Source organism: Phacochoerus africanus, chromosome 7 (genome assembly GCF_016906955.1).
Source record: "Phacochoerus africanus isolate WHEZ1 chromosome 7, ROS_Pafr_v1, whole genome shotgun sequence".
NCBI classification, from domain to species: domain Eukaryota; kingdom Metazoa; phylum Chordata; class Mammalia; order Artiodactyla; family Suidae; genus Phacochoerus; species Phacochoerus africanus.
In genome coordinates, this window is record NC_062550.1 from 67101389 (window position 1) to 67129338 (window position 27950).

The following is a 27950-nucleotide window of genomic DNA, read 5'->3' on the forward strand; positions in this document are numbered from 1 at the left end:
CAGCCACTCCAACGAAGGATCTGAGCCACACCTGAGACCTACACCACAGCTCAGGGCAACACCAGATCCTTAACCCACTGAGCAAAGCCAGGGATGGAATCTGCAACCTCATGGTTCCTAGTTGGATTCATTCCCGCTATGCCACGATGGGAACTCCTTGATGCCATATCTTGAAAATTAACCTCCATGCTTCTATCAGTAGTCAGTTCTAAGAATTTGTCCTGTAAAATACTAGTCAAATATAACTTACCTTTTGATGAAAGATGACACACACACAAAAAAAACCACTGAAAATAATACAGGAACAAATAGACATATTTACTGAAGAGATTGAAATCATAAAAAAAGACCAAATGGAAATTAGATTAAATTAATGAAATGAAAAAATGCAATAGGGAGTTCCCACAGTGGCCCGGTGGGATAAGAGTCTGAGAGCAGCACAGGTCACCTCAGAGGCATGGGTTCAATCCTCAGACCATTGCAGTGGGATATAGTACCTGGTGTTGCAGTATCTGTGGTGTAGGTCACAGCTGTGACTTGGATTCAGTCTTCCATATGCCATGGGTGCAGCTGTTAAAAGAAAAGAAAAATGCAATGAAGAGCATGCACAGCAGTACTCTACCAATGGAAAACAGAATGAGTGATCTAGAGGTCAAGAATTTTGAAATAAACAAGAAAAAAAATAAAAGATGAAAAAGAGGATAAAAAAAACCTATGTGATCTGTGGGGCACTGCCAAAAGAAAAACTGTTACAGTAATGTTACATGTCCTTTACATTTCAATAAAAATTAAAAAAATAGTGATAAAATGATCAGGACTTGTCTTGTTGATAGCAAGGATGAGATAAGCAATTTGTGTAAAATTGATTCCTATTCCAAGATGACAGCCATCTTGTTTTTTCAAAGAGGCCTGTAAAAGAATGTGAAAGTAGACCAACTGGTTTGTATGAAAATAAATGGAGGAAGAGGAGACACAGGGACACTAATGCTGAAAAAGAGAACCCAGGCACAGGAGGGCTTACACTTTCTAACCACTGAAGCCCGGAGTATCAGGTGCACACTGCCACGTCCTAAAACGGGACTAACCGGGTCATTAACTTGTAAACTTTCGTCCCGCCATGTCCCAGGGAACCATAATTTCTTCCCAGGTGAAAACATTCGGTCTGTATCGGTCATGGTGGTCTTGAGGGCAACAAGTTCTCTGCGATGAGAGGGAAGGAAAGACAGACTTCAGGCCTGTTCAGGACCATCAGGAGCCCAAGACCTTTACGAGGCTTTCACTCACCAAGGAGAAAAGGAAGGAGAGGAAAGCCACCCTACAAAGCCAAATATCTTGTCCCCTGCTGCTCACCTAACCCCTTTTTCATTTACCTGAGAATGTATCAACTTTATAATCCCAATTCTGTACCTGCCTGAGTTTTGTTCTCTGCTAGAGACGTCTTTGTTTCTTTGCAGGCACAACCTGTTGGCTACTTGACACTGAAGACCTATGTCTCCAGTTTTTAAAAATTCATCTTTGCTTGGGCCCGTGGGGAGGTAGAACTAACCTAGAAACAGCAAGTTTGGCTGATCCCACCAGCTGAGCTGAACCAGCCATTCAGTCCAATTATTGCTGGGGTGGAGAAAAGAAAGTCATGTATTTTTTTTTTTTCAATATGGCTTTTCTGTATCAGTTTTAGGGGTAGAATGAAACCTGACGTCAGAAACCCTTGTATCTCATATAAGGAGATAAATTTAAGATTCAGCATCTAATTGGTGTTTGAACTTCAGAAAGTTTCCTTTTCTATAGTATCTGATGGCACGGAAGATGTTAAAGAGGGTTTCTATTGGCTCGGAAGGTGGCAATGTCAGAGGATGGGTCTATATAATCCCCTTCCTGCGTAGGAGACTCCATTAAGGGCCTGGAGGATTCCTTGTATGGTTTGAGGAAACTGAGGCTCTTGCCCAAAGACAAGAGGGTCGGCATGACCATGAACATGCAGTGCTTTCTCCAGGGACTTGTTTTTCTCCTCCTCGGTGTCTTGTCGAGTGCTCAAGGTAAGCATCCTCAAGATCAGCTGAGATACTGGATTAGCCATACGATTCTGGAGGGAAGGATCCCTGTGTTGTAAAGACCACACCTCTCTATGGACCATAGGTTTTCACCAAATGTGATCCTTAGATAGAGTGAATGTTGATTTTTCCCCTCATGGGGCTTTGTTTTTCAAGTTAAGCAGTAAGATGTTGCAGAGAGATAAATTTTATTCTCTGATTGACTGGTGTCAGTCTTTTAGCCCTTTGGGTCAACACCTAACAGCTCAGAAAATGATCACTTCCCGGTTTTCCTATCATGGATTGTGGCTGAGGGACCTGTTCAGGCTGGGTTTCTGATTTACCCTTCCTGCACTCCATATTGTGTGCTCTCCGTGGGTATTTTAGTTATTTCTGGTCTTAGCTTATGGATCGTGTGTGTGTGTGTGTGTGTGTGTGTGTGTGTGTGTGTGTGTGTGCGTGCATGTGCATGTATTATTTTAAGACTGGTGTGGGGGGGAGAATGTATGAAGGCTAAAAGTGTAAAAAAATATATCTGTCCGGCGGACGTCAATCTTTTAGATAGGAGTCCATAGAACTGACACCCTCAGACTGGTAGCTTAAGCCACACTGCTGGATTTGGTGTTGGTGGTGGTAATGAGAATGACGATATGTGTGAATGTGCGTATGATGAGGGCAGATATGGAAACTTTCCTTTCTGCAAGGAAAGCCCTCCCGACATAATCTATAATCACACCTTCCCAGGTTACTCTGCGCCTTCAATCTATGTCTCACTTTGAGCTTCTCTTTATTCCCCACAAACCCTCAGCTCAGACTTTTTTTCTGCTTCTGCAGTCTTTCTCCAGCCCTGAGTTCTTGGCAGAACTCCATCTTCCTGCCTGTGATGTTTTCTCTCTCTACCTCTTGTATAAATGGTCCTCCAACTCCACTGGGCAACAGAAAGAAAACTAATGCCAAATGTAGTTGTCATAAGTGGATTGATATTAGCATTGAATGCAGAAGAGGGATTTAGCTTTAGAGATTTGAGGATGTGCCTCTTTTGGTCAATTTTCTCTTTCCCAGTGGGGAACTCAAGCTCGCTCCATGACATCTTAAAAGCATCAGTTGCTTAGGAAGAACCCTGTGCTTGTGAATGTGCTTTGGGTGAATTTTCTCCCTTGTCATTCCCACGGACTCTGTATGAAACTTGGTCTCCACTGGGCCCCTGACTCAGAGGAGTCCAAGATATCAGCATTGAGCTCCTGAAATTAGGATGCTCTAGCTACATGCCTGGAAGTTCAGCTCTTCTAGGTATGAGCCTTGGTCCTGACTGCTTTAGCAGAGCTCCTCACCTCTCCATCCCTTCCTATCCCATGTTCCCTCCTTATCTCAAGCCTCCCCAGTCAGAAATCTCTGTCTCTCTTCTTCAGGAAATTCTGTTCCTCCCAACAGGAGCAAGAAGTTCTACTCCTCACTCCCGTGTTAAATTTCTTCAAACTTCCAATTCCTTGGGTGTGGGCCATATTATAATGATGGTTATCCTTTTTCAGGCTGTGCAGGCTCTTATGGATAGAGATGGACTCTCAAGATGAAATATAACATTGGTGCTCTGATTAAATTTGGGGCTCTCTAGCCATGAGAGAAGTGAATAAATTTCTCCTTAGGCTGAGAATAAAGCTCACCTCCCTCAAGCATAACGTTTCCTCAGAGAGAACTTTTTGTAGGATCCTATCATCAAAGCACTAATTTACATACTAAGGTATTCAGTTCACATGAGTTTGCCTTATCAACTTGGCAATTTCAACCTTGGTATGATGGTTCCAAAGAGCATTAAATATTTCCTGAGCCTGACACATGTCACAGAGCCTCTACAGGAGGTCAGGATCTGCTAGCTCACTTTAGATTTTTTCTAAAGACTTTGCTTTAAAGCTCAGTCTCTACACACACACACACACACACACACACACACACACGCATAGAAATTCTCTCTCTCTCAGTTGAATCATAAAGTTCCTGTACACCATTTTATATCCACTTTCAAAATTAAAAATGTATTTAAAATTTCTTTTTGCCCTGTTAAGACATCTTCTATGTCATTTGTATGGTTGCCTGTCTTTCAGCCATACTCTGTTATTGAATCATAATTTATCTAATCATATTTCCTTATATTAATGTTTTCAATTACAATGCTGTGATAAAAAATTTATGAACATTATCATTAATCTAATAGAAAATCCATTATTCTTTTTTCAAGATAACCATTCTAAAGGATTCTCTTTACATATATTCCCATGTTATCCATCAGAATAGTTTCAATAGCTTTCATTCTCAGCAACATTAACTGAATTTAAAAAGTATTATTGGGAGTTCCCATCATGGCTCAATGGTTTACAAATCCAACTAGGAACCATGAGGTTGTGGGAATTCCTATTTTTTCTTTTTTTGACTGAGTAGTATTCCATTGTGTATATATACCACATCTTCCTAATCCAATCTTCTGTCACTGGACATTTGGGTTGTTTCCAGGTCTCAGCTATTGTGAATAGTGCTGTAATGAACATGCAGGTGCATGTGTCTTTTTCAAGGAAAGTTTTATCCGGATATATGCCCAAGAGTGGGATTGCTGGGTCATGTGGTAGCTCTATGTATAGTTTTCTGAGGTACTTCCGTACTGTTTTCCATAGTGGTTGTACCAAATTACATTCCCACCAACAGTGCAGGAGGGTTGCCTTTACTCCACACCCCCTCCAGCATTTGTTGTTTGTGGACTTCTTAGTGATGGCCATTCTGACTGGTGTGAGGTGGTCACCCCCAAATAACTTTTAATCCTGTTTTATTTTCTGCAAATAATTTTATAGTTCCACTAAAGACTATGTAAAACATTACTGTATCTGAATTTATTTTACTCTGTGTGATGGTGTGATACATTAGCAGATAGAAATTACATTTTAGATATGTGATACCTCAGTTCCATCATAAAATGAAAATACATTGTTTCATGATTTCATGGGTGGGACACAAGAACAGGCAAAAAAGCAAAAATAAAATAGACAAATGCAAATATATCAAACTTAAAACCTTCTGCAGAGCAGAGGACACATCAATAGAGTGAAAAGGCAATTTGCAGCAAGTCATATAAACAGATTATTTCCAAAATATATAAAGACATCCTTCAACTCAAGATGAAAAAAAACAAAATCAAAAACAGAACAACTTGACAACCCAATTAAAAAGTTGGTCAAGGACTTGAGTAGACATTTCCCCAAAGAACACACACAAATGCCCAACAAGTATATGACAAAATGCTTGACATTGCTAATCATCAGGGAAATGTGAATCAAAACCACAGTGAGCTCTTACCTCACGCCTATCAGAATGGCTTAGATTCAAAGCCAGTATTGGCAAGGTCGTGGAGAAATTGGCACTCTTCTGACTATTTATCCCCATTAAGTGTGTAAATTGCATCTCAGTAAAATTATTACCAAAGACCTGTATGACTTATAGTGCTGTCTCTCTTCATTCTTGATATGTTAACTTCATTTTTCTCTCATTCCTGATTAGTATTGCTCAGTGTTTATCAATTTTCAATGAGCCACATTTGAAAGTTTTTCCTCTATTTTCCCTATCTTATGCTTACTTTATTTTTCACTAATTTGTGTTTTCTTCATTAATCTCAACTCTCTATGTCCTCTAGGCTTTATTTTCTCATCTCCTAGTTTCTTAAACGGAAGCTTACAATTTTTTGTTTTCAGTCTTTCCTCTTTTCTAAGTCTAGGGTATAAATTTCCCTTAGGCACTACTTTAGCTTCACTAGAAGAATTTAGTTATATACCACATCTTTATTATCATTCTTTACAATATTTTCTAATTTTTAAATTTTATTCCAGATCGAGGTACTGTTTTGGAAGGATGTTTCTTAACTTTTCCACATAGGGATGGCTACCTATATTTATTTATTAATTATTATTTTTTTTATTCCACTGTGATCAGAGTAAATACTCTGTATGAATTCATTTCTCTGAAAGTTTTTATCATATGCTCATTATTATTATTTTTTGGTCTTTTGTCTTTTTAGGGCCACAACCGCGGCATATGCAGGTTCCCAGGCTTGGGGTCGAATTGGAGCTATAGCCGCGAGCCTATGCCACAGCCACAGCAATGCCAGATCTGAGCTGCATCTGTGACCTACACCACAGCTCACAACAATGCTGGATCCTTAACCCACTGAGCGAGGCCAGGGATCAAACCCGCATCCTCATGGATCCTAGTCGGGTTTGTTAACCCCTGAGCTATGACGGGAACTCCATATGGTAATTTTTGATATGTGTTCCTAGTGCATTTACAATAATGTGAATTCTTTCGTTGTTGGGTGCACTGTGCTATATATGCTCTGTTGTTTTATATCTCCTTCATTCTTCCTTCTTTTCTGTATGCTTTGTCAGCATGCTATCGGATGTGTTAAAGTTCCCCATTTTAATAGTGATTTTTGTCTATTTCTTCTTTTCACTCTTCCAAGTATATTTCAAAGCTATGATTTGTTTTTCCTTATCTTCTTTTTACCGCCACACCCGCTGCATAGTTCCCAGGCTAGGGGTTGAATTGGAGCTGCAGCTGCAGGCATACACCACAGTCATGGCAACATGGGATCCAAGGTGCATCTATGACCTCTACCACAGCTTGCACCAATGCCAGATCCTTAACCCAGTGAGTGAAGCCATCCTCATGGAGATGATATCAGGTCCTTAACCCACTGAGCCACAACGGGAACTCCTCAAAGCTATGTTCTGATATCTTTCTTGGATTTTGATATCCATAATGTTTTTAGTAAGGATTTATCCCATTATAATCATGAAAATTCTCTCGTTAACTCAATTGGGGTATCTTGCCTTAAAGTATACTTTCTGTGACATTGACACAGTTTTCTAAAGATTAGTGTTTACATAGTACATACATTGTCTTCCATCATTTTACTTTCAAACTTTCTTTATCCTCATATAGGCACTGAGTATCCTGCAAGGAGTATTTAGGTGAATTTTGTTGCTTTATCTACATGGGCTTTTATTTGAAGTATCTAATCCACTTCCTGTACATACAATACTGATATTGTTGGGCTAGTATCTACACTTTACTTTTAATTGACCCATCTGCATTATGTTCTTTTTTCTCTTCTTCTGCATATTCTTTTGTATTAAACAAGCTGTTATTCCAGATTTTCCTTTTCTTTTTTGATTTTCATCAGCTTTACTAGGTGTGGGACTTTTCACACCCTTCCATCCATTTTTAAAAATTCTCAATCATTTTATCTTCAAACAGTACTTCTGCTGCTCTGTCTCCGTTTATCCTTTCTTTCTTTTCTTTTTTTTTTTTTCTCCACACCTGTGGCATATGGAAGTTCCCACACCAGGGATCAAATCTGAGCCACAGCTCTGACCTGCACCACAGCTGAGGAAACACTAGATCCTTAACCCACTGTGCCTGGCCAGGGATCGAACAAGCACCTCCATAGCAACCAGAGCTGCTGCAGTGGGATCCTCAGCCAAGTGTGCCAAGGTGGGAACTCCTATCTTTATTTATCTTCTCTTCTTTATCTTGCTTCTCTTTCTCACCTCCCATTTGTAGGATACCTCTAAGTCATTAATTCTGTGTCGATTGTATCTAAAATGCTTTTAGGAGTTCCTGACGTGGCGCAGTGGTTAACGAATCCGACTAGGAACAATGAGGTTGCGGGTTCAGTCCCTGCCCTTGCTCAGTGGGTTAACGATCCGGCATTGCCGTGAGCTGTGGTGTAGGTTGCAGACGTGGCTCGGATCCCGCGTTGCTGCGGCTGTGGTGTAGGCCGGTGGCTACAGCTCCGATTCAACCCCTAGCCTGGGAACCTCCATATGCCATGGGAGCGGCCCAAGAAATAGCAAAAAAAAAATAAAAAATAAAAATAAAATAAAATGCTTTTAAATCTATTCATTCAGTTCTTCATTGTAGACATTTTATTTTCAGTGGGCAATTGTTCCTTTCATATATTTTACATATTTACAATTCTTTGTTAATTTTTTTTCATCTTTTCACCTGTTTATTCTCCGCTTCCATCTTTTTTCCTAAATATACTGATCATAGTTAAAATCTTTATCTGCCAAATTCAGCATCTCTATCATGTGTGCCTCTGCTTTCTCTCATCTTTTTCTCACTTTGTTTTTTTGACATTACATTACCTCTTCATACGCCATGTAATTTTTATTGAATGCTAGAAATTATATATGAAAAAAAGAAATTCCAGATACATTCTCTCTCTCTCTCTCTGGCTATGCCAACAGCATGTGGAAATTTCTGGGTCAGGGATTAAACTTGTGCCACAGTAGCAACCTGAGTTGCCACAGTGACAATGCTGGATCCTTAACCTGTTGCACCACAAGGGAATGCCCTCCACATATATTTTCTAACACCTGAAAGGATTCACCTTTTGTTCTGCTAGGCAGGTGGGAGAAAGGTTGCAGATCACCCAAATATCTGTATACAACCTAGAACAGAGTTGTAACCAGTCTGGATTGCAGTTTCGGTAACACTCCGTGTACCTTCCATTCTTCTGTTTCTACGCCATGGGATTTCAGGGCTTTGAATTGACAGTTTGGAAGTTTTGGTAGCTCAGCACTCAAGAGAATGAGGGAATATCTACTCTACTTTCCAAAATTTTTACATAGTTCTTTGTCCTCCTGCCCTTCACAGCTCATATACTGGGCAAATATTTGAGGAGAAAACTTGTTGTATGAGAGTGGCCTTCGATTCTCGAATTTTGTCACTCTAGCACCAGGTAACCCTCAAAGTTACACTGACCTCTCTGTCCAGACAGGAGTCCTCTTCTTACCTGAGCCCAGATTCTAAGCCATGTACCAAATTGTGAAATTCCCACAGAGAAAAAGTAGTTGCAGATCCTTGGCTAACATTGAAACATGTTTCATGGTCTCACTCTTCAGAATTTCAGCACATTTAGTCTGTGTTATGTTCACAAATGTCTAATAAATTTACTTCTTTGAAAAACATTTTCCAGGCTTTAAGCTGTAGACAGCAAGATCATTGGGCTGATGTGAATCCCTCCATTCTTCATGGAGGTAGAAAATGTTAGGTTTTCTTCTTTACTTCATCATTTACTTAAAGTGCAACATCATTACACATTATTCAATCTTTCTTTACATCACTTTTTACATACAAAAGGAGAGAATAATACACTGAGTCTGTCAGAACTGTTTCTTCATGTGCTTTCAGACCAGGAATATAACCTATTTCTTCCCTGTGGTGGGGTTAGAAATACAACCCTTTAGGGGTTTTCCCTCTAAAGACTAAATCACTCCACATGTTGAACAACAGTGACTCCTGACACAAAATCCAAGTTGAGATGAGATTTATCTGGGAAAAGAAGTGCCATTCTAGGAGTTCCAGTGGAATTTGGCCAATTCCAATCAATATTTTACCTCCTCTCTCATGCAAGTTTCCACAATCTACTTAAAGAGATTATATTTTTTGAAACTAAGAATCCAGATCTGGAGTCTGAAGCTGTGAACTGTAAGTGAAGTATTCTGAGGCAAACCATGGCATATCATGGTATGTTTCTTAGTTTGGAATGACTATACCAAGAACGATTCTAAGTAGTAGAGGATTCATGGCTGCTAGCCGAGGCTTCTGACGAGACCAGTTCCTCACTCCATTCCTTTTAATCTAATCCTTTTAACTCTCAGGTCAATGGCAGCAAAGTGTGTGGGGGGTATAAAAAAAAATCCATCCAGCTGCCAGCCCTTTGCTATGACTCTGAACTGATTTACCTGCTCAGGGTAGAGAGGCTAATATTTCCTGTGCATCTTTCTCAAATGCTATGAAGAACTGTACAAAACAGAGGTTAACTCATATGACCTGGGCTATACCTCCTGTCTCACACTACTCGCTAGAGTATTTTCAATTTAAATTTTCCTTTTTTCCCTATTTTTCAACCCTATTATTCTCTTATCACTGCCATAAGAAACTAGAGCCAGGTGCTGCCTCAGTGCAATGACTCCCTGTCTGAACCAGCAGGCTCTGCAGCCTCGGAGGAGAGCGCCGCCAACTGTTCAGGTAGGGATTGCAAAGGACCAGAAAACCCTTCTTCCCTTTGAAAATGTCACATTGTCCTGACTCTCTCCTCAGACAGCAATCAGCTCCGCCTGGTGGATGGAGACAGTCCTTGTGCAGGGAGAGTGGAGATCCTTCACCAGGGCTCCTGGGGCACTGTCTGTGATGACAACTGGGACTTGAACGATGCGAATGTGGTGTGCAGGCAGCTGGACTGTGGAGAAGCCCTCAGTGCCCCAGGGTATGGTCAGTTCGGAGTGGGCTCAGGACGCATCTGGCTGGATGAGGTGAACTGCACAGGAAAGGAGTCCCACTTATGGAAGTGCCCTTCCCAGGGCTGGGAGCAGCACAACTGCGGTCATGGAGAGGATGCAGGAGTCATATGCTTGGGTATGGTCTGTGCATTGTTCATTGATTGAGACAATGGAAAGTTCCAAGGAAGCTGGTGTCTGATCACAGGGCAATAGGAGATGGATGGGCTAGAGAGGTCTGAGGCATCTACCCATCCTCCCTGAGTGCACAGAATACCTGTGACAGATGGGCTTCATTTACATTCCTGTTACAAGTCTCTGCTCTTCTTTTCTTCTCCAGTGGTCTTACCTGACAGAGTTTAATCTATTATCCCAGTTAAAATTAATCTTCATAATTCTTTTAAAATTCATTTTTTGAAAGACTGAAGCATTTGCGAATCACAACACAAGCATTCCCTTTGCATGGTGAGACTATGGAAGGGAGGGACATGGATGTACTTTCCTTGGTTGAGTTGTTTCTGTATTATGTAGTGAGACTATTTTACATTAGGTTAGTGTGAGCGGAGGCACGTAGGATACTATTAAACAAATCAGAGAGGAATTTATGGATTTGTGCCAAATTGCAAGTCTCCTTGACAATTTTGATATAAATAGTTGTAGTCCTTTGGTTGGTAGGACCAGAGAACTGTGGATGAAATGCTCTGAGTCATATGTTCTCATTAAATTGTTAATAGGAAAATACTATCTCTCCATTTTTTTCTCTTAAAATATCTTTATAGATGAAAATTTTGTAGGAACACTTAGCCATGCACTGATAAGTCAATGGTGGATGCAATAAAATATTAATTTCTATATTTTATGGTAAGAGATTATATAGTTACATCTGATGACTTCAATGGTATAAGAGAATATTTTTATTGAAGTATAGTTGAATTATAGGGTTGTATTTGTTTCAGCTGTATAGCAAAGTGATTTAGTTACATATATATGTATATATACTCTTTCTCAGCTATTTTTCGTTGTAGGTCATTACAAAATAGTAGGACAAACATAATTTTTGAAGAAGGTGAAGGAAGCTTATAGTATCCAGGAAGGAGGGAATGGCAATGGAAGCTGACAAAGGGACATGAGGTTCTCTGAATAGCACTGTGGGTCCAGGTGTGACATGGAGGATGCTGTGTGTACCTAGGGACACAGGATGTTTATACAACAGGAGACAAGACAAGGATATATCTGATCATAATTTTCATTTTGTCTTAAGTGGGGTTGATTCATATAAATAGGTAGCCCCCTAATGGAGAAGTTTCCCTTTCTTTAACTACCCAAGTCTCTCATGAACTTTGGAGAGGGCTTGAAACTGTCTACTCATTTTTCTCCCCCATTAGACATAAAGCCCCACAAAGATACGAATATTGATTTATTGGGATTTAATTTCCCAGCATCTACCAAAGTCCCTGGAACAAGGCAAATTCTAAAAAGGTGTTTTTATCTTTAATAAAACCACATGAAATTGGCCAACTACCACATGCAACAGACACTTCCTATAACTCACGCAACACAGTGTTCTACGCTAATCAAAATAGTAGGAACTGGAGAGATGGATGAAGAGCCAGAGGATACAGGGGCAGGAGAGGCTGATGGTCAGAGGCCCTGAGAGTTGGTCTGGATGCAGATATGCATCATAGCTACAGGCAGGACAGAAGAGGCGGTCTTGGTCAAAGGGAGAGGAATAGGGATGTGATCTAGAGGACAAGTGATGAAAACCAAACTGGTCACCCTTGCTCTCCCGCGTCCCTGGACAAAACAGAGCCCCAAAGTTATAACAGTAAGAGGGAGTATTTCTTCTGGCCCAGAGAGCCCTAAGCAGAAGCTGACATATAGAAAACTGGAGGCTTCCCAGGTTCAGGCATAGGTGCAGAAAGAGTACTTTCCTGAAGAACTGGCCCCCTGAGATCCCTCTTATGACTCAATTTGATGTCTCTCTTGCAAGTGAGAGAAGAGTGAGTAGAGGTGAAGCACCAAGGAGAATGGGCCATGGTGCACACTGAACACCAAACCTGGAGGAAGATGAGATGCTGGGCAGTAACCCCCGACCTGAGAGCACAAAGCAGACAGAAGGGCTTCCGTCTCTAACTCTGTGACCTTGCACAAATGGCTCTTGTGACAGAAACTCCCTAGACTCTATCTTCTCTGGCTTAAAGTAAGAGCATAGTGCTCAAGCATTTCCAATATCATTTACAGACTGAACACTTATTGACCTTAGCCCTGAAAGAGGCCATATTTTGCTTGGTGCGGGCCTGGGTATCTTCTTCCTTTTGACTGAAGTAATGGTGTGTCTGTGTCTCTTCGTATCTATGACCCAACATGTGACCCTAGTTCTCCATGGTACAAGACACAGGGTTCAAATTTTAGGGGCTTTTGGTTACCTTCAATGTTTGTTATTTTGGTCCTTTGGAGTTTCTGTGGCATTGGGTAGACATGTTAATTCCAAATTCAGTAGTCCAGGATAAAACTGCTTTTCCTCTGCCATTTTCTCTGCTTAGGCAGATATTCAGAAATGTATCCTGACACCTTTGAGGTCAGATCAAGACTGATTTCCATTAAAAGGACAAGAAACTGGTCCGGAGCTATCCTAGTCTTCACCCTAAAAAATTCACTCACTCTCTTCAGATGAACCAGTGAGGAGCTCAGTGAAGAGCTCCATGTCAGTCAGGACTTCCTTGGCCCTCATTTGCACAGAAACTTATAAATAAGTGTATAAATGTCACCCAACAAGCGGGTAACATCCGCGGTGAGCCCAGATTCTCCTTTACCTCAGATGACAACATCTGTGGAACTAGTGGATTAGTAAAACTTCACTTCTCACTAACAATACCAGTCTTGGGCAGATACTAGAAAGTCCTTCCCAAATCATAGACCAATGACAAGATTTCTGTTACATCGCCGACTCAAACGATGTCAGTCAACATGAAATACGGGGTCATGTTAAATGACATGAGGAAAAAAATTACTTTCATGAGAAAGCCATAGAATGTGTCTTCTTCATAGTCAACCCTGTTTTTCAAAGAACATCTATAATTCATCATTTTCTTTCAAAGTCTCATGCCTCAATCTGATATATATACATTCATCTATCACAAAATTTATTTTTGAGATGGATAGCAAATAAAGATTTATTTTATTATTTTCAAATCGATCCCTCCGTTTTTCAGTACTCTTTGTTGAATAATCTACCTTTTGTAGTGACTTAAAATACTACCTTTTTCAAATACTAAATTTCTATGTTTGTATGTGTGTCATTGAGTCTATTAGTTATATTCTACGACATTCACTCTAGTCTCCTGTTACACAAGAAACATGATTGGTTTTATTGTATATAATAGCTTATCCTCTCATATCAACCTATTTCATAAATTTTCTTGCAATGTTAACACATGAATTTTTCTATGACACTTTAAAATAAAGTAGAAAATCAAAAATAATAATTTGTCTCAGGAGGCTCTTTCCCAATGTGTCTAAGACTTTATTGATTATCAAGCATATATTTGAATGTCTGACATGTGTCAGGCTACATAAAACAGTGTGCAAGGAATAGTTCTTGTTCTTTCTAAATTTATAATATCATGAGATACTGCAGAAACTAACAGCTTGTTTAGGAAAAAAAAAAAGAAATGCTTTAATTAGAATGAGTAGCCTATAACCAAATTCCCAACCAGACCAGACTAGGGGTCCTAACCTGAGCCTGTCTGGAGAGATGGAAATGGATAAATAATCAAGGGCAAGCACAGCGTTTTCTCTCTCACCCTTCATTCCCATAGAAAGGCTCAAGCTAATCCTTCCATTCTTCAGTTTCTGTGGTGTCTTTTCTGTTTTCTCCTGCTGTCTGTGGCAGATTGTTCTCTGTTGGAATATTTTTTCCAAGTCCTCAATCAGAGTCCTTTATCGGAAAGAATTCCACCATGCACATAAATAATAATCATAAGCACACTCAGAAATCAGGCAAGTGTACCTTTAAAATGGTTCTTTATGATTCGAGGTTTTACTTCTTTTCAAATTGAATTACCTTTTCTCTATTCAGAATATGGCTCCCGGGAGTTCCCGTCATGGCTCAGTGGTTGACGAATCCTACTAGGAACCATGAGGTTGCGGGTTCGATCCCTGGCCTTGCTCAGTGGGTTAAGGATCTGGCATTGCCGTGAGCTGTGATGTGGGTCACAGACATGGCTTGGACCCCACATTGCTGTGGCCCTGGTGTAGCCAGCGGCTACAGCTCTGATTAGATCCCTAGCCTGGGAATCTCCGCATGCCAAAGGTGCACCCCTAGAAAAAGACAAAAAAACAAAACAAAACAAAACAAAAAAGGCTCCCGAAAGACCAAATCATGATCACAAGTCTTTTCCTTGGTCTCCTTCCTTCAGGTTCATACTCCACCCACTCCCAGTTCAACCTACCACACACCCCATCCACACTCCACTTCTATAGAAGTGCTTCCCTCTTGGAGTTCCCTTGTGATCCATTTGTAGCGCTTAAGAGGGTTGGTTTGTTTGTTTGTTTTTTCTTGTCTGCTGTGGGAGAAATGGGAAAGGCTAGAAGGATTAGGTGGCAAATGGTAGCAACACAGGGGATAAAATGTACTAAAAATATGTGGGACGGGTATTTTTTCCCCCAATATTTCTGTCTTTCATCCATTCCAGGGCTTTTGCAATTTGGAAGACTCCAAATTGTGTCTGGCTTGTTTGCTTTCTGTTCTTTCTTCCTCACTCTCCTTTTTGGCAGCATGCTGGCTATTTCGCAAGAACCTAAATAGGAAAGAAACATGCAGTTAGCACAGAGGTAGGAAGAAATTACACAAAGTTACTGTCACTCCATCGCATTTGCTAAGATACCCATTTCTTGGAAGCAAAACCCCCTAGAATGAAGTAAACAAGAAACTCAGCTCTCTTGCACACTGCCACTGAGAACTCACCCTCTCCCAGGTTCATTGATAAATCCCAGGCTTTCAAGAAAGATGGCCAGGACCAGCCCCCTTCTCTCCTTTGACTCTCTGAGCTTTCTTAATATCCAAACTCATCTGAGGAGAACTCCTTTCAAAATCAGCTCACCTAAGAAACTCTTGGAATTTTTTACCATCAAAAATTATGAGGAAAAAAAGTGATGTCATGAGGGTGGATTGTTATAAAATCAGTATTTCCTCCCTTGAGCCAGAAGTCTGCCTACACTTTGGCACATCCATCCCTCGTGTTGTTCCTTAGTCTCAGTGACTTAAGCATTGGCTCCCCAGAGAAAGCTGCCCAGAATTCTAGCCTCAGAAATCTCAGGATGGCTGGCGAACCTTGTCTGCCCCATAGACCTCAAACCTCTTGAATCCCATGGACTTGTTTCACTCTGGGTTAGTTCAGATCGTCATACCCATGCACCCAATTTTGAATGCCCACTACAGGGCATTTTGGGGGAGGGGGCCCTGTAGTTTCCAGACCATTGGGTGAGGAATTCACATTCCTCACCAGCCTCAAAAGATACATTCTTGGGAATCAGCCATTCCACACTGACCCTGCAAATCCTGGATTTCTCTTTAGAAACTTTCCTATGAAAATGCAAATCTGACAATGACTGACAAACTCTCTTTCCAGGCCCCAGCCCTGGAAAAGAAAAGCTTTCACACCCTTGCTTGTAACACATTGTTTTCCTCTGCCAAGCCAGGATCATGAACCCTCCCTGGCTTTGCTGTTTGCTTGTTTCTCTTAGGATTTGTGCGTCTGGTTGGAGGAAATGGACCCTGCTCAGGGCGAGTAGAAGTGCATTCTGGAGAAGACTGGACGCCAGTGTCTGATGGGAACTTTACATTCCCCACCGCCCAGGTCATCTGTGCACAGCTGGAATGTGGCAAGGCTGTGTCTGTCCTGGGTCAGAGGCCCCTCAGAGGGTCAGCTGGTCAGTTCTGGCCTGGAGAGTTCAGGTGTAAGGGGGACGAGCCTGGGCTCTGGTCCTGCCCCAGAGTGCCCTGTCCAGGAGGCACTTGTCACCACAGTGGAGCTGTTCAAGTTGTCTGTTCAGGTGAGAGGCAGATCAGGACCCAACCTCCCTGCCAACCCAGTTCAGGTAAGAAAACTGAGATGTTGCTGAAATCCCGTCCTCTCCCACCAGCATACACGGAAGTCCGGCTCATGAGAAATGACACCTCTCAGTGTGCGGGGCGAGTGGAGATGAATATTTCTGGAGGATGGAGAACACTCTGTGCCTCCCACTGGACCATGGCCAATGCCAATGTTGTCTGTCGTCAGCTCGGCTGTGGAGTCGCCCTCTCTACCCCGAAGGGAGCAGAGGGAGGTGATCAGATGTGGAAAGCCCGATTTCGCTGCTCTGGGGCTGAGTCCTTCTTTTGGAATTGTCCTGTGACTGCCCTGGGTGTTCCTGACTGTGCCCATGGGAACACAGCCTCTGTGATCTGCTCAGGTAAGAGAGAGAAGGGCTAACTGGTACTCAGGTTGCTCCTGGAGGGTAATGTCCTTAAGGGCAAAGAGTGCTGGAAAACTGGCTTCAAAATAAGATATTTCATGGTGATATATGGTTCTTCTGATTGCTCATTTATTCTTAAGTTCAGGCCAAGGTGTGCTCTGAGTTTAATGTATTTAAAAATATTATTATTTGTGTATAATCACAGAAAACAATGTAGAAACAATAAATGTATACCTCAGTCATGTATTCCAACCCAGAGCAACAAAAAGAACATTCAGAGCACTGCAGAAGTCACTGCTGCCTTCCAGTAACTATGCCCTCCCTCCTCTCCAACGAAAACCGCTTACCTGACTTGTACTAATGAGACTATTTTATCAATTCTTGAACTTTATATAAAATCAAGCAGTGTGTTTCCTTTTGTGTCTAACTTCATCAACTCAGAATTATGTTTAGGATTTACTCATGATGTTGTTTGTCACAGCACTTTATTCATTTTTTATCACTGGAGAATATTCCTTTGAATGATCACATGACCATGCACTGATCCAGTTGACTAATGGTAGAGAATTGAGTTTGTTTCCAGTTCTTGACTATTGCAAATATGATGCTATAAATTACCATGACAATGACTTTTGGCACAAATATATGTTACTATTTTTGTGTTGTTTAACCCTTGGCCTTTTTTTTTGTCTTTTTGTTGTTGTTGTTATTGTTGTTGTTGTTGTTGTTGTTGCTATTTCTTGGGCCACTCCCACGGCATATGGAGGGTCCCAGGCTAGGGGTCCAATCGGAGCTGTAGCCACCAGCCTACGCCAGAGCCACAGCAACGCGGGATCCGAGCCGCGTCTGCAACCTACACCACAGCTCACGGCAACGCCGGATCGTTAACCCACTGAGCAAGGGCAGGGACCGAACCCGCAACCTCATGGTTCCTAGTCGGATTCGTTAACCACTGCGCCACGACGGGAACTCCCTACCCTTGGCCTTTTATTTTCATTTTCTGTATTGTATGGTGTTCTATGATGAGCCAAATTCTTAATCTTAAGGAAATATAACTTACCCATGTCTTCCTGTACATTTAGTGTTTCTTATATCCCTGTCAAAAGAACTTTGCCTACTCCAACATCATAGAAACATTCTCCAAAAGGTTCTTATAGTTTAATTCTTTCTTTCGTGTAATTATATATTCCTTCTGAAATTTATTTATCTATAAGATAAGGTTTAAGTTTCATGTAGATATCCAGATGAGACTTTTTCTGAAAAGACTCTTTTCTCCAAGGCAGTGCCAACTCTGTCATAAGCAGAGCGCATGTATGGTTGAGTCATTTTTTTTAGACCTTCTATTCTATTCCATTGTATCATTTGTTTATCTTAGCACCAATACTACATTTTCTTAATTATTGTAACATTATAGTAAGTCTGGGTAATTTTAATTTACAGGAGTTGCTTTACATCAATTCTTCTTTGTTGCTTTTCTTGCCAGCTGTGTTAGTCCCCTTATTTAATCATTCCTGGTGCAAAACCTGCTTTTAAAAAATGTGTGGCGTTGGAGTTCCCGTCGTGGCGCAGTGGTTAATGAATCCGACTAGGAACCATGAGGTTGCGGGTTCGGTCCCTGCCCTTGCTCAGTGGGTTAACGATCCGGCGTTGCCGTGAGCTGTGGTGTAGGTTGCAGACACAGCTCGGATCCCGCGTTGCTGTGGCTCTGGTGTAGGCCTGTGGCTACAGCTCCGATTGGACCCCTAGCCTGGGACCCTCCATATGCCGTGGGAGTGGCCCAAGAAATAGCAACAACAACAACAACAACAACAACAACAAAAAGACAAAAAAAAATTACCGTAAAAAAAAAAATGTGTGGCGTTTTCAGGAGCAGACCTCTTCATGGAGAAGATGAACTCTAAAATTACAATAATTTTATTGCTATGTTACAGCTTTTATCTCAGACCCCATCCCTGAGTTGTTACTTAATTTAATTCAGTGTCCTGTACTCCAACCCCACCAACCCTCTGTTCATTGCTGTTTCTGCAGGAAATCAGACCCAGGTGCTGCCTCAGTGCAATGACTCCCTGTCTGAACCAGCAGGCCCTGCAGCCTCAGAGGAGAGCACCGCCAACTGCTCAGGTGGGGGTCAGGGGTCGCACAGGACCAGAAAACCCTTCCCCTTCCCTGTGTAAATGCCCCACCTTTTTTTCTGGCTCTCTCTCCTCAGACAGCAGACAGCTGCGCCTGGTGGATGGCGAGAGTTACTGCTCAGGGAGAGTGGAGATCCTTCACCAGGGCTCCTGGGGCACCGTCTGTGATGACAGCTGGGACCTGGACGATGCGCACGTGGTGTGCAGGCAGCTGGGCTGTGGAGATGCCATCAGTGCCCCAGGGTCTGCTCACTTTGGGGCGGGCTCAGGCCACATCTGGCTGGATGACGTGAACTGCACAGGAAAGGAGTCCCACGTGTGGCAGTGCCCTTTCGGGGGTTGGGGGCGGCACGACTGCAGACACAAGGAGGACGCAGGGGTCATCTGCTCAGGTCCTTGCCACAAATTGTCCACAGGCTGGGGGTGGGGCGGGGGCTCTGGAGGTCAGAGTCTGAGCCATCAGGGAGAGTTACCTCGCAGGCAGCCTGTCTTTCTAGCAGATGTAAGGATTGAATGCTTTCACTTGCTCCTGCAGCAGTTGAGGTTTATCAGCAATACCCCCTGGCAGAACCATTTGTTACACTTTCCACTTGAAAGTAGGCTTACTCTTCAGTCCTGCCTGGTACAAAAATCTTACACCCACTGCACTAGTTTCTATTTGCTTCTGTAATAAATTACTACATAGTGGTTTAAAACAACAGATTTTTATTGCCTTCCAGTTCTGTAGATTAGATTCCAACAGGGATCTCACTGGGCTAAAATCAAGGTTTCAACAGGGCTGCGTCCTTTCTGAGGCTCTGCGGAAGAATTCATTTCTTGTCTTTTCAAACTTCTAGACACTGCTTGTATTCCTTGCTCACTGCCTCCTTCATTCATCACCAGGCCAGCAATGTTGCACGTCTCTAACCATTATTCATTGTCACAGTGCCCTCTGACCAGAGCTAGTATGAGTATTCCACTTTTATGACAGTGGGTGTAAGGATGTGATTAGACTGGGCTCGCCTGGTCAGTCCACAATATTTCAGCTTAATCTCACATCTCAAGGTTCTATCTTAATCACATCATTAAAGTCTCCTTTGCCAAGTCATACTTTCACAGGTTCCGGGGATTATTCTACCTACCACACTGTGTGCTATCCATATCCCTTTCACAAAGATTTTAGACGTTTTACTTAAAAGAGACACATGCACCCGCATGTTCATTGCAGCACTATTCACATTAGCCAGGACATGGAAACAACCCAAATGTCCATCAACAGATGATTGGATTAGGAAGATGTGGTATATATACACAATGGAATACTACTCAGCCATAAAAAAGAATGACATCATGCCATTTGCAGCAACATGGATGGAACTAGAGAATCTCATACTGAGTAAAATGAGCCAGAAAGACAAAGACAAATACCATATGATATCACTTATAACTGGAATCTTATATCCAGCACAAATGAACATCTCCACAGAAAAGAAAGTCATGGACTTGGAGAATAGACTTGTGGCTGCCTGTTGGGAGAGGGAGGGAGTGGGAGGGATCGGGAGCTTGGGGTTATCAGTCACAACTTAGAATAAATTTACAAGGAGATCCTGCTGAGTAGCATTGAGAACTATGTCTAGACAATCATGTTGCAACAGAACAAAGGGTGGGCAAAAAAAAAAAAAAAAAAAACCATACACATGTAAGGATAACTTGATCACCTTGCTGTACAGTGGGAAAATAAAGAAAAAAAAAGATTTTAGAGGTTTTGTCAGGAAGCAGGATTCACTGCCCCCTCCTGCAGGTGCCCATGTTGGTCTTCCTCTTGGTTCATCTTTCACTACATCACTGTGGTAGAAGTAGAAAGACAGACAGATATGGACAAAGTCACATAAAAGAGAGACAGATTTCAGTCGTGTCTCCCAGTGGGCATCTCCTCAGCTGGTTGGGGATGAGTGTTCACAATTTCTGGGAGAGAAGAAAACCCAGAGCTTTGAGTGGAGGGCTCACTGTGTCGTGGTCCCCCCTTTCCGTTGCAGAGTCCCTGGCCCTCAGGGTGGTGAGCGAGGACCAAGAGTGTGCCGGGTGGCTGGAAGTTTTCTACAACGGGACCTGGGGCGGTGTCTGCCGCAGCCCCATGGAAGACATCACCTTGTCCATCATCTGCAGGCAGCTTGGCTGTGGGGACAGTGGAACCCTCAACTCTTCGGTGGCTTTTAGGGAAGGTTCTAGACCCCGGTGGGTAGATTTAATCCAGTGTCGGAAAACTGATCACTCTCTCTGGGAGTGTCCTTCTGACCCTTGGAATTCCAATTCGTGCTATCCAAAGGAGGAAGCCTATGTCTCCTGTGCAGGTGACTTACTGTCCGTTTCTGTGTGTCCATCTGAACCCTGTAGTATGTTGTTAGTGAGATTTCATGAGATTTCATATTTTTAAATGTAAGTGATTAAATCAAGTCTACAAAATGAAGTTTGGATGGAGCTCATTTAATCCACAAATTCATTATAATTGATATATAATTCACATAACATTGGTTTCAGCTGTACTTCCTAACACTTGTATATCGGGATGTATTGGGAAATGATATCCATCACCATAGTTACAATTTTTTTAAGATGAGACTGTTAAGATGTATTTTCTTACCCGCTTTGAAACACACAATATAGTACTAGCTTAGTCACCATGCTAGACATCACATGCCCATAACTTATTTATCTTATAGCTGTAACTGTGTATCTTTTGACTGCCTTTACCCATTTATCCCACAGGACCTACCCACCTTTGGCAACCACCAAAATTTTCTCTGCATCTCTGAATTTGTTTGTTTATGTTTTTGAGAATGCCCATGCAAGTGAGCTCATGTGGTATTTGTCTTTCTCTGACTGGCTTATGTCACTTAGCGTATTGCCCTTGAATTCCTTCCATGTTGTTGCAAATAAGATTTTCTTTTCTTTCTTTCTTTATTTATTTTGTCTTTTTAGGGCCACAGCAGCGGCTTATGGAGGTTCCCAGGCTAGGGGTCTAATTGGAGTTACAGCTGCTAGCCTACACCAGAGCCACAGCAAGGCCAGATCCAAGCCACATCTGCAACCTACACCACAGCTCACAGCAACGCCGGATCCACAACCCACTGATCGAGGCCAGGGATTGAACCCTCAACTTCATTGTTCCTAGTCGGATTTGTTTCCACTGTGCCACGACGGGAACTCCAGATTAGGATGAATTTAAAGGAATTACATTTCACTGGATTTTGTTCATTCAGTAAATATTTATCAAACCCACACCACTGTATTTAAAGGAGTTCTCCATACATATTGAATGTGGGCATCCAATGTGCACAGTCCTTGAAAAACAAAGTGAATAAGATTTGAAAAGTCTTTCCACTAGTAGAGCTTTCATGGGGGGTGTAAGTGTGTGTGTAGATATTTTTGTAGGTGTCTATACATGCATTTGTTCTGGGATATGGAGACTGATAAACGAGTAAATAAAAAAATATTTCAGCTTATGAAGGATCAAGTGAAAGTCTGAGCCCATTAGATTATGAAGCCTGTGTTTTCACTTGTCATTTGCACTGAGCCAAAGATCACAGATAACTTTGTTTGGGGGACAAGACAACCCCAGCTGTCCCTGACTCAGGACGTCCCTCTCCTTCGCTTCTGCAGGAAGGAGACCCAAGAGCTGTCCAGCTGCTGCCCCCTGCACAGGTATGTCAGGCCCTCCAGCCTCCCCTGTGGCCTCCCAGCGGCTCCCTCCTTCCCACCAGGGGCAGTCACAGGTGGGGCTGCTGCCTTTTCAGACAAAGAGAAGCTGCGACTCAGGGGAGGAGACAGCGTGTGCTCAGGGCGAGTGGAGGTGTGGCACAGCGGCTCCTGGGGCACAGTGTGTGATGACTCCTGGAGCCTGGCAGAGGCCGAGGTGGTGTGTCAGCAGCTGGGCTGTGGCCATGCCCTGGAAGCCCTGCGGGATGCGGCATTTGGCCCTGGAAGTGGGAGCATCTGGCTGGACGAGGTGCAGTGCAGGGGCAGGGAGTCCTCCCTGTGGGACTGTGCTGCGGGGCCCTGGGGGCAGAGCGACTGCAAGCACGAGGAGGACGCTGGAGTGAGGTGCTCTGGTGAGTGGAGGACCAGGTGAGGGGCTAGGACTGAAGGACATGAAAGTTTGTGTCCCGAAACCTTCTCTGGAATAATCAGTTGTTTGGCGCTCTGGCTCCAGGAGAGGTTACTGCCTGATCTCCTGGAACCTGAAACAGTTCAATGTGCCAGGGATGGTAAGAGTAACCCTATGGCTTTCTCAGGCCAACTCAATATAGTGATCTATTCTTTTTCACTTCTCTCCAGGCGAGAGGACAACAGTTCCCCCGGCTCGTGGAAGTAAGTGGTTCTGTGGCTCCGAGCCATGTGTTAGAGGAGACTCCCATATTTTCAAGGAACTCCACTGTACATGTATTTTTGAGCAAATTTCCGTATCAGTCAGAAAAGCCTAATGATCAGAAGTTTATACTCCTCCTAAGTAGTGGCAGCTGTAATGTCCAGAGCTTCACCAGCTTTAATTGAGCAAAAACCCTTCAGAAGCAGATCCAGAAGACAGTTGGCACAGCTCAGGGAAGGACCTGGATCAGTCTCACCTTGGGGATCACACAGACCCATTGTATCTGAATGGTGACTTCATGGTCTTGAGGATTCAGAAGATGACTGGGATAAGGAGGAATTTGGGTGTTCTTCTGGTCTTATAATCCTCCTGAAACCTCATGGCCCTCTGTCCTCAGGCACCACTGCAGGCTCGGCTCCTGTCCTTGGCCTCTTCTCCCTTCCTGGGATCCTCTGTATCATACTGGGGGCCCTTCTCTTCCTGGTCCTCGTTATCCTGGGGATTCAGCTACACAGATGGAGAGCAGAGCACCAAGGTAGGCTGTAGGGATGCTAAATGATCTGGAAAGTAGTGGGAAGGGTATTGATCCAGGTGTGACATCAAGAAAAATACACAAGTATTGGTCTCCAACCTCATTATCTGTCAAAATTCCAACTTTTCTAAAATAGGCAGGAAAGCTTTGAAAGGATGAATCCAGCCCTGGCCCTGGACTGAATGTCAAATCTCTCAACAATTATAACTTCCTGCGTGAACAGGAAGGAGAAATTTCAGTAGAAATTGAGTGTGGAATGTGTGGGATGAAGGTCAGGGTCGGGAAACCCAGTTCTGTTTTAGAAGGCTGATAAAAGAGCCCCGGCATCCCAGAAGAGTTTCCCCAAGTGCATTGGGTCTGTTGGTGAAGGGAACATCTCCAGGGACAGCCTCTAAACTCTTGCTGCTTCCCAGCCTTATCTGCTTTTGAAGATGCTGTCGATGAAGGCTTGTACCAGGAGATTGATGACCTCATAAAACCAGTGAAGGAGGACCTACTGGACAGCCCAGGTGTGTCCCATGCCCTCTGCTCTCTCCATGAGCTAGCTGTGTGTTACCTGTAGCAAGCACGAACCCAGACACTAGCTCAAACTCACACAAGTTGCAAGCCCTTCTCTACAAGTACAAAGCCTCAGTATTTCCTCTAAACCGATGACGCCGGGCTTCCTGCTATGGGCAATGTTTCTGTTTGTCTGTGATGTTTTTCTCCCTACCAGCAAACCTGTCTGATGACTCAGTGACTCGGCTGCCATATTACACAGGGGACACTGAGGAGGATGGAGACCCTGAATATGCTCCAGGTAGTAGAGATAGGCCTTCCCTTGGATGGAGGGGATGAGGAGGGGTAATCTTATGTGAGGGAACCCTCCTGTGATTAGAATAGGAAGGATCTCTTCTCACCAGTCCAGGATTGCCCACTGTGGGACCTCAGTTCTCTGCAGCCACAACTTCTTCTCCTCAGATACAGCCATCATCTAATGTATTATGAAAGATCCAAAGTCCATGTTTTTTTGAAAATAACACTCCACATGGATAAGCTCAAATTTCTCTAGCTAAAGGGAACATTTGTGAGCTACGCTTGGACAGAGCAGTACTATGCGATCTGAATTATTTCATGGAGTTTGTGCATGTTGAGACAAAACTATTTTTTAAGCCATACCAAATAATTCTCACTTATTTGAGACAAAACTATTAATATTGATAAGACCTGGAATATATGGAGTGATTGATGCCTGTAGTTATCCACTACTAGAACCTCTTCCTCACAAGGAACCTGAGAAAAGAGAATGTCCCCACCTGGATCTTCTCCAGAGTGTAAAGATGGGTAACTCATGGAGATTAGATTCAACCAAGGACCAGAAGGCTTTGAAACCCAGGCATCCAGAGATTGGGACTGGCGGGATATCCTGTCTCTGAGTGACTGATGTCCAGGCTTCCTCTTCCTACCAGCCCTGTGACTCCCAAAGCTTCAGAAGGCACATGGACCCCTCCTTCTCTTGGTCCAGATTCATCCTCCCCAGTCACTGATATACACATAAAATATGTGACAACTCTAGTAGTCACATGCTTGAAAACAGTACCTGAAACTCATGGCACAATAGCTTTTGTTGATGCTTTACAGTATGAGACGCCATGTTAGAAAACTATGATTGGCCATGATACATTGAAATATTTTGAAGATTTAAATGATTTCTGAGAACATGGAGATCAAATACATGCCTTTGGCACAACCCTGGAATATGGTGGCTATATTTATCATCCATTAGAGTCTCTGCATCAGAAGGGACTTAGGACATCCCTTAGTCCAGCCCATACTTTGCTACTCCACCTAAGTCCTTCTCTGTCTTTAGAGCCTCGGGGAGAGCATGTCAATGCCACAGGAAATGGTTATGATGATGTTGAAGAGTTACCTGTTCCTGAAATTCCTTTCTCTCCTGGGAGGAGTGAGAATTATTTTTCCACAGAGGATGGAGGTGGTGACAGGTATTCCCAGACAGGTGAGTGGACAGCTCGGTAGGCTGACTTCCTTATCATGGAGGAGATTACTTTTGGCTCATCAATAGTCTGTTTTTACTTACTGTCAGGATCTCAGTACACACCTATTCCCAGATAAGATCAGCTCTGCCTCACCCTTGTTACATTGTAGCTCATCTCATCTTCTGAGAAGTGTGTTCTCTGTGTCTGTGTCCACCATCAGTTGGATGTGGACAGGTCTGTATGGTTGCAGAGGCTTTTCTCCTATTTTCATACCCCAGATTGATGAATGTTCTGACAGCAAGTTTTGCGGTTCTTTCGTATTGTGAGAAGTACTCTGGAAAGTTCTTGTTTTGATGGCAATTTTTTTAATTGAAGTATACTTTCTCTGGAAAGTTTGTAAATAGAAGCGTAAGTAAAATGTAAGATCTGTAAAAATTTGTTTTGGAAACATTAAACCAAATGTTTAATGATGATATTTCTCACTCTTTGAGCAGAATTGGCAATGAAAGAGACATAAAATCTCAGCCCTCCAGGGAAACCAAGACACAATTTTCTCTCACTCTTTCAATTGACAAAAGAAGACCCTCATCCCCCAGGACAAGGCTTTCTGCTTCTGGGTGAACATGTGGTCCTTGGGGAGCAGGGGTTTTGGAATTTGGTTGAGCTGTCCCCCTTTTGGCATCTGACACAGGAAGCAAGTTGCTCTCATCAATACTTACAGGTCAGGCTTGATCTTTTATCAAGGTGCTGAGCAGGGGGCATCTGAGGCACTCTATTTGGTCATCTCCTGCCTCCATTCCTTATGAAATCAGAGCAGACTGGTGTGGAACAGGCATGCCTGTCTCCTTTCCAACTGGCAAGGTCAAGACAAGACTTTGCATGAGTAGCTGAGAGTGTATGAAGTAGCTTCATCTAGCCTTTCAGAAAAGGGCTGTGTTTCCACAGATATTCTGTAGTCAGTTTGACTAGTCTCCTTCCACCATAGGACTACATCCAGTCTTCTTGTCACCACTCAAACTGGGATTCTCCTTATTGTTTCAGGCATCTCTCTGCAGTCTCCTGGAGAAGCTGTCAACTCTAGCATGGAAGAGAAAGGATCCTCACTGGTCCTGAGACGAGAAGATCCTGGGTATGATGATGTTGATCTTAGCATCATGTCGTGCCACTTTTTGAAGCAAGAAGCTCTTTGAAGAAACGTCCACAATATTGTTTCTCAAAGAAATGAGAGCTTTGTTTTCGTCCTGACTCTAGAGTTTTTACATACGGCACTGATTAAAGAAGTTGTTCGTAATGAACACTCTTGAGCTTCACAGACAAAAGTTGTTCTCTTAAGAATCTTGGGGTATTCACCACCGCTGACCTTGGAAAATCATCTTCAAATATACCCCTTTCTCCAAGTGAAACCTTAGTTGAGAATCAGTGTTATTCACCTCCCCCACAGACTCCAGTCTTGCCTTCCCTTAGGTACAGAGAAATTCGTGCTTTCTAAAGTAACATTAAACTCTGAAATCTGGTCCTGAACTAGGTGTTTAATCTTAGAGCAAGAAACGCCAAAAAAACCTAACAATATTTCAAAATATCACACCTATCCTCCACTGAAACCTAGGAGTGAGGTTCAAAGTGAATTGGGTTGATCAGATAGAGGGAAATGGTCGTTGCCCTTCTAATTTTATCAAATTTTTGTATAATAATAATAACACCAAAAACCTGCTGCTACCTAACAATATCTTTTACTCTAACTGCCTTCTGTCTTTTCTAGTTTTTCGACAATATCCTACATCTCTGCCCTTTCTATCAAATTGCACCTTCTATTCTTTGTAACTTCTGTCATTTCCCATCCTTTTCCATTAGTATGTATTTTCCATTCCCTTCTCTGGCTCTTTTTGTGGAGCTACTCAACACCTCTAAACCCCCATTCGTGTAAAAATTTTAAGTGCTTGTGTTTACTTTGAACTCTTCCCACCCCAAACTATCCTCACATATTTCCTAGAGTTGTATCAAGGCTGAGAGACAGCTGGGGAGCCAGGGACGAAGACGCCAAACAGTGCTATTCTCCTTCCCCAAACCATTATCAGACTCAAGTTTACCAAAATCAACCATTTATAACAATTATCTGAATCAAGAGACATAACTAGTCAGTCACCTGGAAAGAACTCCA

The 27950-nt window shown here is 42.7% G+C and overlaps 1 protein-coding gene across 3 annotated transcripts; it reads left to right on the forward strand.

Annotated features, from left to right (window-relative positions):
• The first annotated feature begins 1889 nt into the window (after nucleotides 1-1889).
• Nucleotides 1890-27087, forward strand: LOC125131268 (antigen WC1.1-like). Of its 3 annotated transcripts, XM_047787622.1 has the most exons (15): nucleotides 1890-2036; nucleotides 10176-10490; nucleotides 16097-16405; nucleotides 16496-16804; nucleotides 18836-18928; nucleotides 19017-19331; nucleotides 20955-21269; nucleotides 22579-22620; nucleotides 22713-23027; nucleotides 23254-23286; nucleotides 23682-23819; nucleotides 24230-24325; nucleotides 24532-24615; nucleotides 25666-25812; nucleotides 26834-27087. In XM_047787622.1, exons 1-15 carry the CDS (start codon nucleotides 1964-1966, stop codon nucleotides 26980-26982), a joined length of 2733 nt encoding a protein of 910 aa, XP_047643578.1. In that variant the 5' UTR covers nucleotides 1890-1963; the 3' UTR covers nucleotides 26983-27087. The 3 variants fall into 3 exon arrangements, with proteins under 3 accessions (XP_047643578.1, XP_047643579.1, XP_047643580.1); XM_047787623.1 differs by lacking the exon at nucleotides 24532-24615; XM_047787624.1 differs by lacking the exon at nucleotides 22713-23027.
• The last annotated feature ends 863 nt before the right edge of the window (nucleotides 27088-27950 follow it).

Bases quoted from the DNA above. Each gene is read 5' to 3' on its own strand.
- LOC125131268 (XM_047787622.1), top strand. From the start codon at position 1,964: ATGACCATGAACATGCAGTGCTTTCTCCAGGGACTTGTTTTTCTCCTC. The intron at 18,929-19,016 runs GTGGGGGTCAGG...CTCTCTCCTCAG, and splicing joins GAGCACCGCCAACTGCTCAG to ACAGCAGACAGCTGCGCCTG. The intron at 21,270-22,578 runs GTGACTTACTGT...TCGCTTCTGCAG, and splicing joins AGCCTATGTCTCCTGTGCAG to GAAGGAGACCCAAGAGCTGT.